Source organism: Carassius gibelio, chromosome B7 (assembly GCF_023724105.1).
Source record: "Carassius gibelio isolate Cgi1373 ecotype wild population from Czech Republic chromosome B7, carGib1.2-hapl.c, whole genome shotgun sequence".
Classification (NCBI taxonomy): domain Eukaryota; kingdom Metazoa; phylum Chordata; class Actinopteri; order Cypriniformes; family Cyprinidae; genus Carassius; species Carassius gibelio.
In genome coordinates, this window is record NC_068402.1 from 18,495,785 (window position 1) to 18,513,047 (window position 17,263).

The 17,263-nt window shown below is 37.3% G+C and overlaps 1 protein-coding gene across 4 annotated transcripts; it reads right to left on the bottom strand.

Annotated features, from left to right (window-relative positions):
- Nucleotides 1-1,812: 1,812 nt before the first annotated feature.
- On the bottom strand, nucleotides 1,813-16,454 carry abcc12 (ATP-binding cassette, sub-family C (CFTR/MRP), member 12). 4 transcript variants are annotated; one of them, XM_052562018.1, is made up of 32 exons: nucleotides 16,175-16,454; nucleotides 15,115-15,319; nucleotides 14,919-15,005; nucleotides 14,629-14,774; nucleotides 14,164-14,310; nucleotides 13,249-13,396; nucleotides 12,729-12,965; nucleotides 12,435-12,608; nucleotides 12,193-12,340; nucleotides 11,945-12,093; nucleotides 11,436-11,543; nucleotides 10,902-11,096; nucleotides 10,717-10,788; nucleotides 10,499-10,623; nucleotides 9,319-9,391; nucleotides 8,955-9,158; nucleotides 7,964-8,098; nucleotides 7,746-7,842; nucleotides 7,135-7,200; nucleotides 6,947-7,036; nucleotides 6,739-6,842; nucleotides 6,401-6,583; nucleotides 5,980-6,206; nucleotides 5,693-5,830; nucleotides 4,775-4,964; nucleotides 4,597-4,686; nucleotides 4,305-4,494; nucleotides 3,838-3,997; nucleotides 3,334-3,412; nucleotides 2,668-2,781; nucleotides 2,425-2,589; nucleotides 1,813-2,338 (listed from the first exon to the last, which is right to left on the bottom strand). In XM_052562018.1, the coding sequence occupies exons 3-32, from the start codon at nucleotides 14,961-14,963 to the stop codon at nucleotides 2,246-2,248; spliced, it is 4,092 nt and encodes a 1,363-aa protein (XP_052417978.1). In that variant the 5' UTR covers nucleotides 14,964-15,005; nucleotides 15,115-15,319; nucleotides 16,175-16,454; the 3' UTR covers nucleotides 1,813-2,245. The 4 variants fall into 4 exon arrangements, with proteins under 4 accessions (XP_052417978.1, XP_052417980.1, XP_052417981.1 ...); XM_052562020.1 differs by lacking the exon at nucleotides 16,175-16,454 and having other exon boundaries at nucleotides 14,919-14,973; nucleotides 15,115-15,312; XM_052562021.1 differs by lacking the exon at nucleotides 16,175-16,454 and having other exon boundaries at nucleotides 14,919-14,973; nucleotides 15,108-15,312.
- Between the last annotated feature and the right edge of the window lie 809 nt (nucleotides 16,455-17,263).

Sequence of the window (17,263 nt, forward strand, 5' to 3'; positions counted from 1 at the left end):
CCAAACTCTCCAAAAGGAAAACACAATTATATTGCGATCGCTGTGCGTGTGTAAAGCTTTGGGGACTAATACATGCACATCTGGCCTCACTGAGCATGCCTGCTTACTGTCTTTATCATCTTCAATTAAGCCTTGGCCTGATCAAAGATCCCTTTCACTGATCAGAAACAATGCATTCAGCTTCGTCCAACAGTGTTAGGAAAGAACTAGTTAGGGCCAACTGTAATACAAGGCTAAGAATAGAGTTCACATTTGTCAATGATTTATTGTTCTTGCAAACTACCAACCGGATAAGAGAGAGAAACAGGGCCTTGATAAAAACCTAAATCAGTTTTAGTTCAACACAGGATTGTAAAACAACTGCAGATCTTTACATCATTGGTTAGTCTTGGCGTTCAGGTGATCATATTTCTTCTATTTGGGAGCCTTAACACTGATTAACCCCTTCTCTGATGCAGATTAAACTTGGGTTGTTGCGTTTGTACATGCAGCATGTATCTAAAAGTGCATGGAGTCACAATTAAAATATCAAACCAAACAGTATCTTCAAATGATTAACTATAGACATGTTACACTAAGTTTGTAAACAAAGTGTACAAATGCTTTTTTTAACAGTATAGCAGTTATTTTATCATTTAAACATTAATGTTTTGCCTGAAAAGTATGCTTCCTTTAAAAGAAATGTCACTTGCTTTGATATTTTATCATCTAACGCAATGGCACGGAGAAGTTTTTAAGTGTGACTTACTTTTCTTGTCCAAATACTTTTTGGTGCCACTGTATTGTGTTTCTACGCCAAGATACTTGTGCTTGTAATATCTTCTCTAAAGTTCTCAACTTCCTCAGACAACACTGCACCCTAGTGGGTGCAAAACAAAGTTAATGCAAATAAGTTTGTAACACTATTATAAAGAGTTACCTTTTATTATTTATTTGGTGGAGTAGTAATCATTGAAGCCTTAACTGAATGTTTAAAGGTTGAAGATTCAATATACGGTTGGATTCTCGGTTAAAGGGGAGTGAGACATCAGGGAATATTTGATTAGATGACTCATGCGAAACTGACACAGGTACTGGGAGTCAATGACACGTTGTGCTGGTGTGCATGTTTCTTGAGAGTGTACAGTTTGTTCATTGTTGAGTAAATCTACACCTAAAGTGTAAATCATGACTAACGCTGTAGTTAAACACGACGCAAATGACGGGAAAAGTCTCTGACAGGAAGTCACGGGAGGGTTGGCTCCTCCTCTCACCTGATGACAGACTGGCAGAACAGGATGACATTAGAGTCAAAAGACAACAAGTGCTGATGGAAACTTGGTGTACTCAAACAAGACGGTGTGTTGAAAGGTATTGGCCTAAATAAGTGTTGATGGTGTATTGCTCAAAATACCAAAAATATAACTTCAAATATAAAAGTCTCTGAAAGAAAGTAGTTTAAATGATGTGGCACATGGGCGCACAAGCGTCACTGCAGAAGTTCTGCTGAAGAATATTGGACACAAGCAATAAAAAGTCACTGATATCTGATTAATGTCTTTCACACTGTCTCTTCACTGAGTTAAAATAATTCCCTCAATCCCTCATCAGTCTGAGATGCACGCTGATGCTGAAATTTCAACACATTTCATCAGTTAGTGTCTCCACTGATGCAACCATGGCCCAATAAGCTCTAGTTCTGGAGGAGGAGAGAGACACCCAGTGACCAAGATGAGAAACACACACACACACACACCGACTCAACTAGAACATTCTCCAACCATAAATGAAATGTACTATATAACATCTTGTGCTATAAAGTGAAATACAAGCTTACAAGAGAGAAACAAGGCTTTATTGGTGCATTTGTTGTCCTTTGATATGTTTCCTTCATATAAAAATCTAATAAATATTTTAAATATGTACATTTGATGAACCTATGAAATATGAGTGCACATTTAAAGCTCAGTCTGTAAGTGCTGTGGCTACAAGTAAATAGCTTTCATCAAATCCAGACTTGGTAAGATACAATATATAAAGCAGACATATAAAGCACAAGAACAAAAATGTGCAGAGCCCTCCGAAGTTTTACAAGAAAATTACATTAATAATGTGAAGCTCAAATAAAACTGTGCAATATTTTTACTTAACAATGTTAAAAAGTTCTGTGGCCCTGTCCCCCTTCCTTCCCTCACTGAGATCCACTTTAGTTAGAAAAACAGTTGCCCAACAACAGTGTGGAGGTCTATATGAGCATGTGAGTGCTTCATGAGTTCACTTGATTAGCTGCTGCTAGAAGTGATGCAAATAAAGAGTTCGGCCTCTGTATCAAGTCCTGTGGTGGATCAAACTCAACCACCTGGAAGAAAACGTCGAAGTAGGCTTATTTAATTATTCTGTATTATATTTAGAATATATATATATGTTTTAATGTCAGTGGATTACCTTGCCCTGGTCCATGACGAGTATGCGGTCACTCTCCAACACCGTGTGGATTCTGTGGGCGATTGTGAGCATAGTGCAGTGCTGGAAACCGTCTCTGATGGTGTGCTGGATCATGCTGTCAGTCTCAGAGTCTATAGACGCTGTCGCCTCGTCCAGTAGAATGATCTATGAACACAATTTTATCAGACACGTCTAGAGCAAGGAATATTTTCGAGGGGATTCTGGGTGTGTTTGTGTTCTTACTCTTGAATTTCGGAGGAGCGCTCTGGCCATACACATGAGCTGCCGCTCTCCGACCGAGAAATTCTCTCCATTCTCCACTACTGGAGATTGCAACTTCTCCGGCAGCTTAGCAATCTGCGTGAGAGAGCGAGAAAGAGAGGTGTGGAGGATTTAACACCTGAATGCCTGAGCGTTTCTTTTATATTCTTTAACTATTATATTCTATTGCTGTTTCTCTATTCTTTTTTATGTTATCATGGTCCAAAGTCTGCAAGGTACTGAGAGGAATTTAAGCAGATGTTACGTCTATGTTTCATCACTATAGTGCAGCTCACACTAACATGCCCACTCTTATATTGTGATTTTTCTTTGCTCTCTCAATAAATCATATTCTCACATAAAAGGCTAGATTAACTTGATGTTTGAGCTGCTCCTAGAAGAAACCGTGACTGTTGAAATCACAATGAAATCATGGCACCCCAAGGATCACCTGAAAGCTAACTTTATCATAATGAGTGAATGGAGTTAAAGGGGCAATTGATCATATGCCAAATATACTTATACAAACAGGTATTGTTCATCAACTTTTGAAACTTCGGAAGCCTGTAGCTGAAAAATTGTGAGCATCCAAGCTACTTTCTGCCATGTAAAACGTGTATTGTTTGTGGGCCTCATTCAAGTCTTTACCGTGTCCTTCATGAAGGTCTTTTCCAAAGCAAACCAGAGCTCCTCATCTTTGTAGTTGTTAAAGGGGTCCAGGTTATACCTGTATAAAGTAACCACACAAACAAACACACTGACGTCACCATCAAAGCAAGGAACCGTGTTACTCCCTTTTAAAACGATAACAGAAATTCAAGCCCTACCCTTTTTTTTCCCCATTTGAAAAGCAATTTTACTTGGATTTACAACGGTAACAATTTCTGGTTCATGCCAAATATAGTGAATATTTCTATAGTGACCACAAAATCTACAAGATATCAATACAAACACACAATATGTAGATTTAGGTTCTAAGTGTCAAAGATAGCTGCCATTTATTTTTTCTTAACCGCATTAACCTTGTAACTGCATATAGATTTTTGTAATTGTGATATCTCACATTAACTGTTGCCCATTTCAGTTTCTAGTCATTTTAAGTGTGCCGATCAATTGTGAATAAGACAGAAGAGGTGAAAGGTGAGAGGTCACCTGACAGTGCCGATGAAAAGTACAGGATCCTGAGGTATGACGGAGAGTTGGCTGCGAAGATCTCTCAACCCCATCTTGCAGATATCCACACCATCTATAAATATAGTGCCCTCAGCCGGCTCGGCCAAACGGAACAGTGCTACACCCAGAGAGGACTTCCCTGAATCACAAAGAGAGGGTCAACGAGTGATCAATTACAGAAAGATCTGGCACAACATCCTCATTCATAGTCCTAATGCCTTTACTGATATGCACAAGCTGCTTTTCAGCATTTTATGAAGGCAACAACATATTTTAGTACATATCAAGACTTTATTTTTTTTAACTTAACCCAGGTAACTGTCAACATTACCTCAATGTTAACTGTCAATATTAACTTACGACAATAATAAGAGAAAATTAAGCTTAAATTTAAAAATGAAAACCTAAATTAAGCTTTGAATGAACCATAATACGTTCTCTCTCACCAGAGCCAGTGCGTCCCACAATGCCGACTTTTTCCCCTGGCTTAATGTTGATGTGGAGATTATTGAGGACTATGGGCGTGTTGTCCCTGTATCTCATACTGTATTTTTTAAAGGTAATGGCGCCCTCCTGTGGCCAGCCGGCGGAAGTATTCGCATCCTTCACACTTCGTGGACCCTCTGAAACACAATTCTACAACACACAAGCACACAGGAATAAGAAATCAATACTATCATCTAAACTGAATATGAATGTATGAAATACTGAGGTAAACTTTACGTTTAAGCCTCTTACCGTAATATACTCAAGCAGTCTCTCTACACTGGTAAACTTCGCCTCCACCTCGGTGGACAATCTCACCACAAACTGAAGCATTCCTGTCAACTGCAATGACAGAAATGCAAGAAATGTGCTCAGACATCTAGCTGAATTTGACATAAACTTTCATTTGTTAACCTACTGTGAGAGCTACCTGTATTGTGTAAGATAAGGCCAGGCCCTTCTGAGAAGGGCTTATGGTATCACTGGAACTGAGCACTACAAAAAGTGCCACTATCAGAGTAACGTTAGCAGACAGGAAGTCTAACCAAAATGACAGCCACCGAGTCCCACAGTTAAACAGCATGAAGTGGTTTGTGTTGGTGTCACTCAGCATCTTAAACCTGTCATTGGAAACACACAAACAATACATGACTTTCAATTCATTGGTTTCCTTTCTACATTTATTTAATGTGAAGTCAACATACAGTTAACTGGACTAAACAATTGGTGATGGCTTCTGTGTAAAAAAATAAAAAAGGTAGAACATTTTCTTCTGAGTTCTCTTCAAAAGCCATAGATCTTATGGCCTAAATGTTATTTCAAATTATACAACAGTTAGTTCTGGTCCCTGAATCCATTTGGCCTTATACAGTCCAACATCACTGGGTCTTTCTAGAATCTCTTTCTGCAAGTTACATCATTTCACCAGTAGGTGGCAACACACAGATGACTTTAAGTCATTGACTCAACTGATTGAATTTTTTTTTTTTTTTTTTTACACTAATATGTTATGGTTTCTTTGGTAGATCTGATAATATTGCGTCTAAAATGTAAGTTACAATTCAGTTTCAGTTTCAATATTAACTGAACTGTTGCATAAAAGCAATATCCCACTAGTAATCATGTTGTCTGTCTAAATATTAACACTTATGCTTGCCAGCTATTGCTTAGGCATGCTGAATAATTATGCTGAGTCATTTTTGGATATGATTCGTGAGTGTCATAATGGTTTTTCATATTCATTTTGGCAAGTAACACGACATGAGTCCAAGCACTGTATGTCTTTCAAAAATAATTTATAGAATAAATGATCATCTAATATCCAAATATATTGAGGGTACTATCTTACTGTTCTATGTACTGCTCTCTTTTGTCATAGGCATGGATGGTGCTGAGTCCCTGTATGGTAGAGGTGGTGAGAGAGATCCAGGGAGAACGACTCACGTTCTCCATCCTCTTCATCTGACGAATACTCCTTTGGAAAACACTAGAGCACAGAGAAAACACAAATGGTTTGTTTATTTCAAGCCATTAAAACCTATTTGATGTATCAGTGATTGTAACTGTTGTATGCTACTTCTGGAAGAAAAAAAAAACGTCATCTTATGATTTTAAGGTTTAATGTTTATGTCTCACTATAGGATTGTGGCAAAGATGACTGCGAGAACTGCCACGGCGATCAGGAGGTATGGGAACACTACGCAGATGGTGAGAAGAGTGAACGTGACGATCAGACAGAACTGCAAAAAGTTCTCCATGTTGAACGGCAAAACTGCATCAACCTCATCTTGGTCTTTACTGAAGCGGTTCACCAGGCGGCCAGTTGGAGTAGTGTCAAAGAAACTCATTGGGCTGCCGAGGATCTGATGAAGAGAACAGCAACATGGTATCAAAATGCTGCAATTCTCATTTTACAGAATAAATAATAGCACAATGCTTGATCACTCACATAATAAAAAAAAAAAAAAACTTCCTTTGCCATGAACCAATAACAATAAATTAAAAGTTTAATCTAAATTAAAAGAAATAGTGGAAATCTGCTAATAATATGTCGTACCCGTTTGAACATGGTGTCATGCAGTTTGGAAGAAGCACGCAAAGTGACTTTAGTGAAGGAGTAGCCCTTGGCAATACACAGAAATACCATAATAACAATAATGATGCCATAAATCATCTGGTAGAATGGCAGGTCTGGATTCTCAGAGATATTACCGCTGGTTGATGAATTACTACTGCTGTTCTATAAGAAAAGAGAGAGAAAAGCGTGACTTGATAAGATGGTAAGGTCTTGGTGAGTCACATGAATGTGTGTGTGTGTTTGTGTTGTTTGTGTGTGTGTGTGTGTGTGTGTGTGTGTGTGTGTGTGTGTGTGTGTGTGTGTGTGTGTGTGTTTACCCCTGATCCCTGTTCTAACCAGTAACTCAGCCACCAACTGCTAAAAACAGTCGATCCCACGAGAAGAATGAAGAAAAGAATAACCATGAACAGCAGTATATACCCTGCAAAGATATATATAGACAGAGATAAAGGTATAAATTAGAAACAGTTTTTAATACAGCTTTAATAAAGTACAAAGAGACTGAGGTGGAGAAAGAAGAAAAACCTCCGGCAGCTTTGCAGTATTCGTGGTAAGTCCTCCACGTAACTGAACCTTCAAGAGACACTTCTTGTGTTACTAATTGATCCTTTTTCCCTGTAACACATACAGACCTTTTGTGTGAGTCCAAGTTAACCAATATGAATATAATGAATTTGTACTTAATTATATTTAGATTGTGTTCATTTCTCTACCTTTTGTTTCCTTGGAGTCTTTGGGTAATTCATTTGTTACAGGTTTCTCATCAGACATATCAAAAGCTATCAAAAGAACATAAATAAAGATGTTTTAAGCAGATGTCCATTTTACCAAAATAATTATTACATTTAATGATATTTAGCAGGTGTAGGGACTGTGTGTTTAAACTGTAACGTCTCCTACAGCGATCAAGTCACGTGAAAACTAATTTGACACAATCCTCCAGCCTTATATCTATCTGTAAACACAATGCTGAATTTAAAATCTTCAGGCTAATCTTTGAATTTATATGGATGCCATGATTCTTTGTTTAGACAGTCTTTTCTAATTTCATTTTTAATCACGTTCAGATATTAATCATATATCTCATATTGCATTTATTTATTTGTTGTAATTCATTACAAAATAAAATACTCTCAAGGAATTTATAATAAGAGTCACTGCAGTTTATAATGAAAATAATAGTTTATTAATAGACAGTAGCAAACAGCTATACATTTTTTTTAGACTTGGTCAATTTGATTTGTTGTTGCTCTCCTAGAGGGATCTAAAATGAAAAAGAAGTAGCTTCTTTAAAATCTTATTAATGACAAATTTAACCACTAACCTGGATTTTCAATTCCATTGGCTTTGGGCTCATCTGGATTGGTCTGTTTAAAGTCATTGTGCTCGGTATGTGTTTGTGAATCAGACTCTGAATTTTCCTATATGATCCAAAAATGAAAATGAATTGTTTCTCAGATTTCATTTTTTCTTAGTATTTGAAACTGGTACTTGTCATAATAAGTTTATGTTTAATGGCCTATTTCAATAGAGAGTGGTTACTTTGCTCTGTTCCAGCTGGAAGTTGTTAATAAGCTGAGCGTAGCGGCCTTTAGACTTCATCAGTTCACTGTGAGTCCCTGCCTCCTTTAACTCCCCATTATCCAACAGCAACACCTGATCACAGTACTCCAGATACTGCAAACCAAACAGAGAGGAGCAGCTGATGACATAGGTTGAGATGAGCCTGAAAGCAATCTGGGAATAACTAATTAAAAGTTATGATTCTCCGATCATTATGTACTGTAGAGTTAAACATTAAAGGCAGCTGTGCTGAGTCACACTGACTTACACAGCTGCTAAGACATGCTGCGTGACATGAGTAAACGAAAAGGTTTGAGCTGTCTCGAATGAGGAATTTTGTGAAAACATGTGAAAGAAGATGTGTTCCCGCCATTGCCTAACTGGTGAGGCAGGCTTAGATGAACATAGATTATACATTAAATTACAACACCAATTAATCATTATTGTTTACTTCAGCAAACTGTCATAAAGGTTTATGTGCATTCCCGTGCATGTTTTATATTGTATCTTCTTTCACGACACCGATTATATATTGACTTTACATACATACAACTACAACCCTTTATCTCTGAAACATCTGTTTAACAAAAAGCTACGGTTTATTTATATAAAATAATTTTTGGAGCAGATTTCTGTTTACATAAGAGTTATAACTAGTCAATTAAGTATTTTAGATCAAAACTAGAATAATAAAAATTTTAAAAAAGGTAACTGGCCTAATTTTTGTATTAATAATTTTTTTTATTTTTGTAACTTTTTTATTAGATAATATAATGACTTTTAAGATTTTATTGATGACCATGACTTCTCCACAAACACCACTTAAAATGCCATGATATTTGTATCATGTTTTCAGAGACTGCTGGGAATCATATCTAGATGTTTTCTGGCAGGAGCAAATATGAACTCCACTAAAAGAAAAGAGGCCTGCAAAGCCAATGAGCATATATAATGGAACAGAGTGAATTACTTGCAGTTGATGAGTGACCAGAATGACTGATTTGCCCTTCAGCTCTTTCTTGATGCATTCTTCAAATATGTGCTTCCCGACATGTGCATCAACAGCAGACAGAGGATCATCCAAAAGGAAGATGTCTCTGTTAGAATACACTGCCCTGGCCAAACTGACCCTCTGCTTCTGACCACCTGAAAGATTAATACCTCGCTCTCCAATCTAGACACACACACACACACACACACACACACACACACACGTAATATTATCATCCCCATTTGCTATATAACTGAATTCCTTAGTATTACAATACTAATGTATTAGACTCTAGTTAAGAGTACTGTATGTATGTTGTAAAATGTCAAAAGTGGAAACAGACCTCTGTCTGGTCTCCATGTGGAAGTATTTCCAGATCAGGTTTCAGAGAGCAGGCATGAATAACTCTGGCATATCTGAAACACAGCAAGCATGTACCACAGTTTTTAGGATGCAGCAATTCAGTATAAAGGGTTAATGTTCAACAACAATTTTACATTGATTATAAAGCTGCTAGGACTGTGACCAGAGCCAGAAATTAACCCCATCTAATAAAAGTAATTACAAGCAATAAAAAAAAAAACACCATAAAGCGGCACTAAAACAGGATCTGGTTAATTACTTGTTTTAGAAAGGTGAGGGGCAGCATCCTAGAATGACAGGATTGACACTGGGGTAAATTAATACTTGCTATATTTGTAATTTCTAGATGAATGGGTTAATGGAGTCTTAACTGTGTATGTTGGAAACCTGCTCACTAGATTTAGTTGTTCCGTGAAATAATGTTGCGTTTCATAATAAACTACTCTTCTTCTGTCAGTCTTGCAATCTTAGTGTGAGGGTGAAAGACTTCCCTACGCAGATTTTACAACAGAATCAGGTTGATCATGTGGATTCGCCTTGTTAGAAAACTGCTTGGTTTAAAAGTGATTCTGTTTGAGCTGTGCTACTTACATCACTACACTGTTGATAATATTTTGCCAAGACTTTTATTTATATAGCAGCTAAATTTGTTAAATACATGCTGATCATATAAGAGCTGGATCTTCATTAAAGTTTCTCTTGTATCTTTTCATGTAGATCAGGCTGTAGAAGTTTTATCAGGCTTTATTGCAACTCAAAATCCACTACAAAATATTAGGTAAAAGGCTGTGATTAATATTAAAATATTAATATTTGCATTAATAATTGAATTGCTTTAAGACATGACTGTATGTTTTCTTCTAAGTTCAGTTTAGTGCTGTGTTTACCATTTTAACTCTTCCACTACATTAATCTCTCCTCTTCTGGCCAATAAATATGCAGACATGAAAGACCTGGTGTTGGCATTTGGCCTTCAGTAAAATGTCATAAAACTTCAGATGTGGCTTTTTGGTTTAGTAAAACTCTGGCAATCGCACAGCCTGATTTGAATTGTAAAGTTTACGGAGCGTGAACTCTACTGACACTTTTCAAAAAAAACAAAAATGTAACTGCTGGCCAAAGTCTTTGACCTGTTTAGTCTTTGATGTTTAAAATTTCACCTGGTTTGGTCAAATGGTTCTCCCATGAGGATATTGTCCCTTACAGTGCCGTGGAATATCCAGGCTTGCTGGGAAACATATGCTAATGTTCCATTCGCTGACACAGAGCCAGTCAGAAGATGCATCTGCAGGAATAAATAATTATACTGTCAGTCACGCCTCCTCACATCATATGTCAAACTATTCGTTAGGATACAGAGAAGACAGAGGCACCACACCTGCTCAAGAATACTTGAAATGAGAGATGTTTTTCCACTTCCAACATTGCCACACACCCCAAGCAGACTTCCCTATAAATGAACAGAGAGATTCATTATACTCTGCTGTAGTGCTAGAACACATCCTGAATATTTATCAACTATTGGAATGTCATTACATCCCATATAATATAGTCTTATCACACCTTTGAAAGAGTGAAGCTGATGTTTCTGAGGGAAGGTTTGAAGTCAGCATTTTCATAGGGATTTTCAGGCTTCTCGGTGGAGTCCATGGCTTCTGGCGGGCTCCAAGAGAATGAGGCCTGTTTCACGGCCAGCGCTAAATCCATATTCTTATCCTGTGTGAGATAACCTTTGGGGTTCTGTACCAACATAAGCTTCTGTAGAGATGCAAGCATTAAATCTTTGGTTATTTGCATTGCACTGCTGAGAAAAATCGGGTTCATTCAAAATGGTAATTCAGTGTAACAAACATGATCGACGTGTGTCAGAGTATCAATTACAGTTTGTGTGTAAAATACTCGTGAAATATGTTTCCTCATATGAACAATATTTAAATCTTCCTCAATATGTCCTGAACTAATATCAGTTTAGAGCAGATAAAGAGGCCAAAGGTACAAAATCACAGGGAAAAGAGAATACCTTTTCAACAACAGTTGAAAGGAGAGATCTTTTTCTTTAGTTTTAGATAAAATGACAGAAACGTGAAAGTGTCCAACCTTGAGTCTAGTGAGAGCCACTTTACCCTCAGCCACTGCTTTAACAGCAAATGGGAACACTCCCATTGACATCCTCATGCAGTTAAATACAGCAATGATAGTGTAGGCCTGTGGAGGAAAAAAATGGTTAGCGTTAACTCAACAGTATAAAAGCAATGATGTTAAAATACTCAAATTTACATCTACAGTACCAGAACTCCACTGGGTTCAGTAAGAGTATATGTTTTTAAAACTAGTCAGAATTTGTTTGATCAAAAATACAACAAAACAAATGTAATTTGATCCTGTGTTGGCCATTACTCCAGTCAGTGTCACATGATCCTTCAGAAATCATTGTAATATGCTGATTTATGTGGCATTTTGATGAATATAAAAAAAGACAGCATTTAATTAATAATAAAAGTAATAAAGTAATAAAAGCATGAATTTCTTTCTGGCACCAAACTTTCTGACTGGTAGTGCTTTATTGATTTAGCAGAATATAAGCATATTTGTGTTTTTGCACTCACAGTAGAAGGTAGAAGAGGCAGTTTCAGAGCAGTGTGGACAATGAAGGTGAGGATGGTTGCTAGGGTGGGAACCATCGTTGTAAAGGAAGAGTTTAAACTCTGAACATAGCCAGCCTTTTGTAATAGCAACTTCTCCTTTTTCCTGATATCTAGGTTTGAAAAAATAAGGTAGGAATAGATGAGAGAAGATGGAATGCCTACTACATTCCATAGAGTCATGAGTAAATGAAATAAATTGGATAGACAACCTGTCACAGTTTTTTCAAAAGACTCCTCCCACGCATACATCTTAATGAGTTTGATGCAGGTCAGAACTTCATTCATAGTGCGAACACGTCTGTCTGTCACAGATACAGCCCGCCGTCTAAACACACCGATCAGCCTGGCAATTAAGAACTACAGCAAACATAAAGACACACAGGGAAGATCAACAAGATGAGTACATATCAAATGCAGATCTCAAAACACATTACAGAAGAGACTAGCACACCTGTATTGGTAGGAAGATCAAGAAGACCAGAATTCCAATAAGTGCTGTGTATCCCAGAATGGCGCAGGCATATATGATACATATGGTCAGCAGGAACGGAACACACAGCAGAAACGTTCCAAACATGACTGCTTCAAACATCCGATAGCCATCACTCGTCAACACGTTTATCGTCTACACCATGGAGGAACAAAGCATTAACACAACAAGCACTACTTTTATTGAATGTAGTTTAAGTATTCAGATAAATTCCCTATCAAATATTCACTGCTGAAACAACAATCAATAGCTTACCTCTCCTATACTAACGCTGGATAGACTCCTGAGAGAGACGATTTTCTTGAAAGCGAGCATTGAGAAAGCTCCCTTAACTCTCACAGAGGTGCGCAGGTTCACAGCCCACAGGAGCGATGCAAAAAATGCCTTGCCAAATTCACTCACGAACAGGGCCACACACAAACCTATGCCACGCAACAGTGTAGATGACCCAGACTGCTCAATGTAGCTCAGGATTTCATTTACTAAAATAGACTAGAAGGCAAGTGAAATGTAAAAAAAAAAAAAAAAAAAAAGTTAATATTCAAAACAGATCCGTGATGTGTAGCAAAACAACAAAAACCACTTAACTTTTTTCTCACAAAGTTTATACATAGATACATTTGTTTATACATTGCTAATATATTTTTATGCAAGTGGGTCCCTCAAAAAAGGGATTATAATCCATATAAAATATACAGCACTATAAGGAACATGAAAGTAATCTGTTTTGTTTATTTTTCAACTAAATTATGTTCTTCTAAGTTATTATACATACCGGACCAACAAATGCCCCGAAAGCAAACACGACAGAGACGAAGAATGACACTATAAATCTTGTCTTCTGGAAACGCATGACCACTTTAGGAAGAGAAGCCTTCTCTAGACCCACATTGGCAACTTCCTCATCCCACAGTCTTTGAAGCCTGAACACAACAGAAATCACTTTTTCTTTTTCGAACAAAATCCATTTCCCCACAAATCCATTTTCCCAGACTCAACCTGAATATCTGAAGAAGAAAAAAACATCAGACAATGACTTGTGGCTTTTCATGTTCGCCAAGCGCTACACTGGATCCTCATTCTGCTGAGACTTCCTAAACTAAGTTAAGATTTGAATGGAAAGCTAATATGAAGAATTTGCTTAATTAGCCTTTCGCCGAGCCCCGCCCCCCTTAGTTACTGTTGCTACCTCCGACAAACAAATGATCAAACAGGACCAGCGCGACATATTGCCATGACGGGAAGAGATATACCCATAGACAGTAAAAGAAATGGACACAGCGACCCCATTGGAACTCAACGGAGACGCTGTCAAAGTGACGCCAAAATGAATGGGAGTCAATGGGAATGCTAACGCAAGTGAAGTTCTGCTACAAGATGGCAGCACGCAGCCGACTTCAACTTCTGGTCGACATCCTTGCCGCCAGCATATACCAGTGCGTTTTATCCATTGTAGGCACCGTTCACGTTGTGTTTTCGGCTTTGGGAATGGAAAGAACACAAATCCTCCAGACAATCTCTCGGGGTATCTAGTGTCCGATTTACAAACGTCGTGGGCTCACCACTTCACCATCTTGCTTGGATTCAATGTTTGTACTCTGAGCTGCTCACATAGTAACGGTTGCTATGATATGTGATTGGACAATGGCCGTTCTGGGGGAGGGGCCGGCGAAAGGCTAATTGTTTGTACCTTTCTCCATTGGTGTGGGCTCCATCATGAGGTGAGAGAAAAAGTGAGTCTTCATCTAAACGATTCCTAAAGATGTTCCACATCATGGGTGACATCCATGCAAATGATGTGAAGGAGAAGAAACCCGCATCATCGATTGGGTGTGAGCTGTAAAATGTAAGAAAATGTATATTTTTCAGAAATTATATATGAATGACAGACTTGTTGATTAAAAACAGAAAAACTTGGGCATTTCATTTACTGATGATATAATGAAAACAAATGATCATTTAGTATTTTCTCTGATCTACTGATGACAGGTCATTTTGCATTATTGACACACTGTTTTCCTAATGAATGTTGTTCAGTTGCTTTGACGCAATGTATTTTGTTTAAAGCGCTATATAAATAAAGGTGACTTGACTTACCGATATAAAAATATGTAATATGCTTATAATATGTTGAGAAATATGGTGAATGTCTTACTTTGAGCCAAAACGGAATGGGAAGAGGGTTTTCAAGCTTTGATGGTACTTGTGCTTTTTAGGAGGAGGTTCTGGTTCCCTGTAATCTAGAACCGGAGGACCTTCAGGAAAAGTGCTCATGACTGAAGAACTATCTCGTCTCTGTTTCTGTACAATAAGAGGGAAAAACAAAGGGATATGGATATCATAAAGTAAAAGGGTCAACATCAAAAAATGTGAGTACAAAATATCTCATTAGAGGACAAATGTTTTGACAGAAGCAAAATCAAATATAGTCAGCATCTCACTTACAAAAGAAACTCCTTCCACATTCTGTTTCTCATTAGAGTTCCTCATTGTTCAGTTTCTGCAGGTTATCAATCAAGAACTTTACACGAGCTTAGGGGAAACAATAAAAATATAATCTCTTAAATGAATAAAAACAGTACCCTTTATGTCAAAACAGTAATATTAATATATGAATATATAAAAGTTTCTTACTCCTTACCTGCTGTCTTTCCTCTGTACTGGACAATGTATTTGTCAGGCTCACCACGAATGGCTTAATACTCTAGCAGTAATGTGCTTTAATGTCCCGGGTTACATCACTATTTTACCAGGCTCAAAGGTTAACATGAGCAGAGGTCTTGACACTCCTCCTCTTATCTCTCTCACCACCTGTCGGATGCTGCAAATCCATTCTTTTTTTCAGCCTGTGAAATAAACCAAAGTCATTTGACAACAGCCCTGAGGAAACTGATTCTGGGTGAGAAGGCAAAGACACAAGAAGGTTCTTTCACCTACTTTTTACACAGATGTTATGTTACTGTTGACGAGTGTCAGTCACCACCATTAAGGTAAAAAAAAAAAAAAAAGTTACATTTCTACGAATAGAAAAATGTAACAACAAATTGGCAGACTCTAAAGCTTTTATTTGTCTCAGCAACAGGAAGGGCAATAGAGCAAATAACTTTGGCATTTCTTTACTAGAAGAAATACCAGACATTATTTGGCATTCTACAGCATACTTGACAACTTAATGAACTTTTCAAGTTTTTCTCAATCAAAATGTGAGGTCTGTCCTGTTTATACATTAACCCTCATAACTTCTCAGTAGGTGATGGTGCACCCGACCTCAGCGCAGGTCAATGCTGCTTTAAAGCCTCCTGAACTATGAACACTTATTTTTGATGAGTCAGTTTTGTTGACATGACAGTTAGCTAAGTTTACTATCTGTTAACATGCCCATTCCTTGCGTCACATTACATTTATGATTAACGCGGTCATTATCATTTTATAATATTCACATCATTGGCTTATTCTTGCGTTCAAATGTTCTGGATTATTTTGTGTAGCTGAACACAAAAAATAACAAAAACTACTCAACATCTTGTAACTTAGTGAGAGGAAAATAAACCAGATTAGTCCCAGGTTTTTAGACCAAGAAATAGCCTGAATATTACATTCACTTGGCAGACGAGTAGTCTATAGAAACATTTTTTAACGTTTTCATTAAACTGATTTTTAAAAAATGCAATTCAGAAACAAACTGGCATGTTGCGTGTTACCGTTAGATCACGTTTTTCCAACAAATCCTCCTGCGCATGCGTCCTCGACATCACGTCATTCGTTCAGAGAGCTTTTACGTGTTTAATTCAGTATTTCAACTAATTCCCTAAAACTAATTAGAAAGCATATCTAACATCGTCTAAGGACCGTGGACTAAAGGAAAAATAAACAAAAAATACAAGTGGAAATTGGGTTGCATCTGTCTCAAAATGGAGAATAGCTTCAACCTGGCGTTACATAAATGAAAAGAAAAGGACTCGGCATAGACTGTGGCTGCAGACATCAAAGCACGTCCGAAATAATGCAATGATTGCATAACATCCTGTCTCCTTGGCATCCGGTCTAAAATCCCTTTATCTGATTTTTTTTCTTTTTTTCTTTTTTCAAGTATCATAGATTAACACTTTGCTCCATCTATCCAGTAAATGATTTCATAAATGTCCCAAGAAATAAGCTTGGTAATAGCCAATGAAGTTGCTCAGTCATAAAAACAAGAATTCATTCTAAATCATTAAATGTGATTTGACGGTGATGTTGAATAGCTATATATTCTCTGAAACTCTCAAAACAAGTATTAAACATCAATAATTAGCAATAATGCTGATAACAAATCCAGTTTGTTTGTTTTTGACTTATCTTTGTCTTCAAGCCAGGAGCAGATCCTATTTCAAGGAGAGAAAATGAAACAGGAAATATGGAAAATACCTTGCATGACTTAAACCTTCTCATTTATCTGTGCAAAGAACACAGGGAAATGGAATTTCCTCCTTTCTTTTTGAAGCTAACTCGTGATGCAGCATATTTGTCCCCAAATCAAGCAACAAGTGTTTCAGACACACAAGCCTTGGAGTTTGCTCAGTGATGCATGTTTTCCACAACAACAGCTCTGTGTGAGCAAACTATGTGAAACTCTTGCCCACTTTCTCTCTTTTTCTTCAGTTGTAGAAAACAGAACATGAAGGATATATGAGTAACTTAGATATATCTATGAGTTTCACTTTATGCATTGATTATTGCTTGTATGTTTCAAACAGCCATTATCAATCCAAAGAAAACCAAAATGCTGACAAAGTTAATAATTTGATTAT

Excerpts from the sequence above, each read along its gene's own strand:
- abcc12 (XM_052562018.1), bottom strand. The coding sequence starts at position 14,963 with ATGAGGAACTCTAATGAGAAACAGAATGTGGAAGGAGTTTCTTTT. Across the intron at positions 6,584-6,738 it reads GGTTAGAACAGGGATCAGGG|AACAGCAGTAGTAATTCATC; the intron begins GTAAACACACAC and ends CTTTTCTTATAG. Across the intron at positions 3,413-3,837 it reads CTTTTCATCGGCACTGTCAG|GTATAACCTGGACCCCTTTA; the intron begins GTGACCTCTCAC and ends TACTTTATACAG.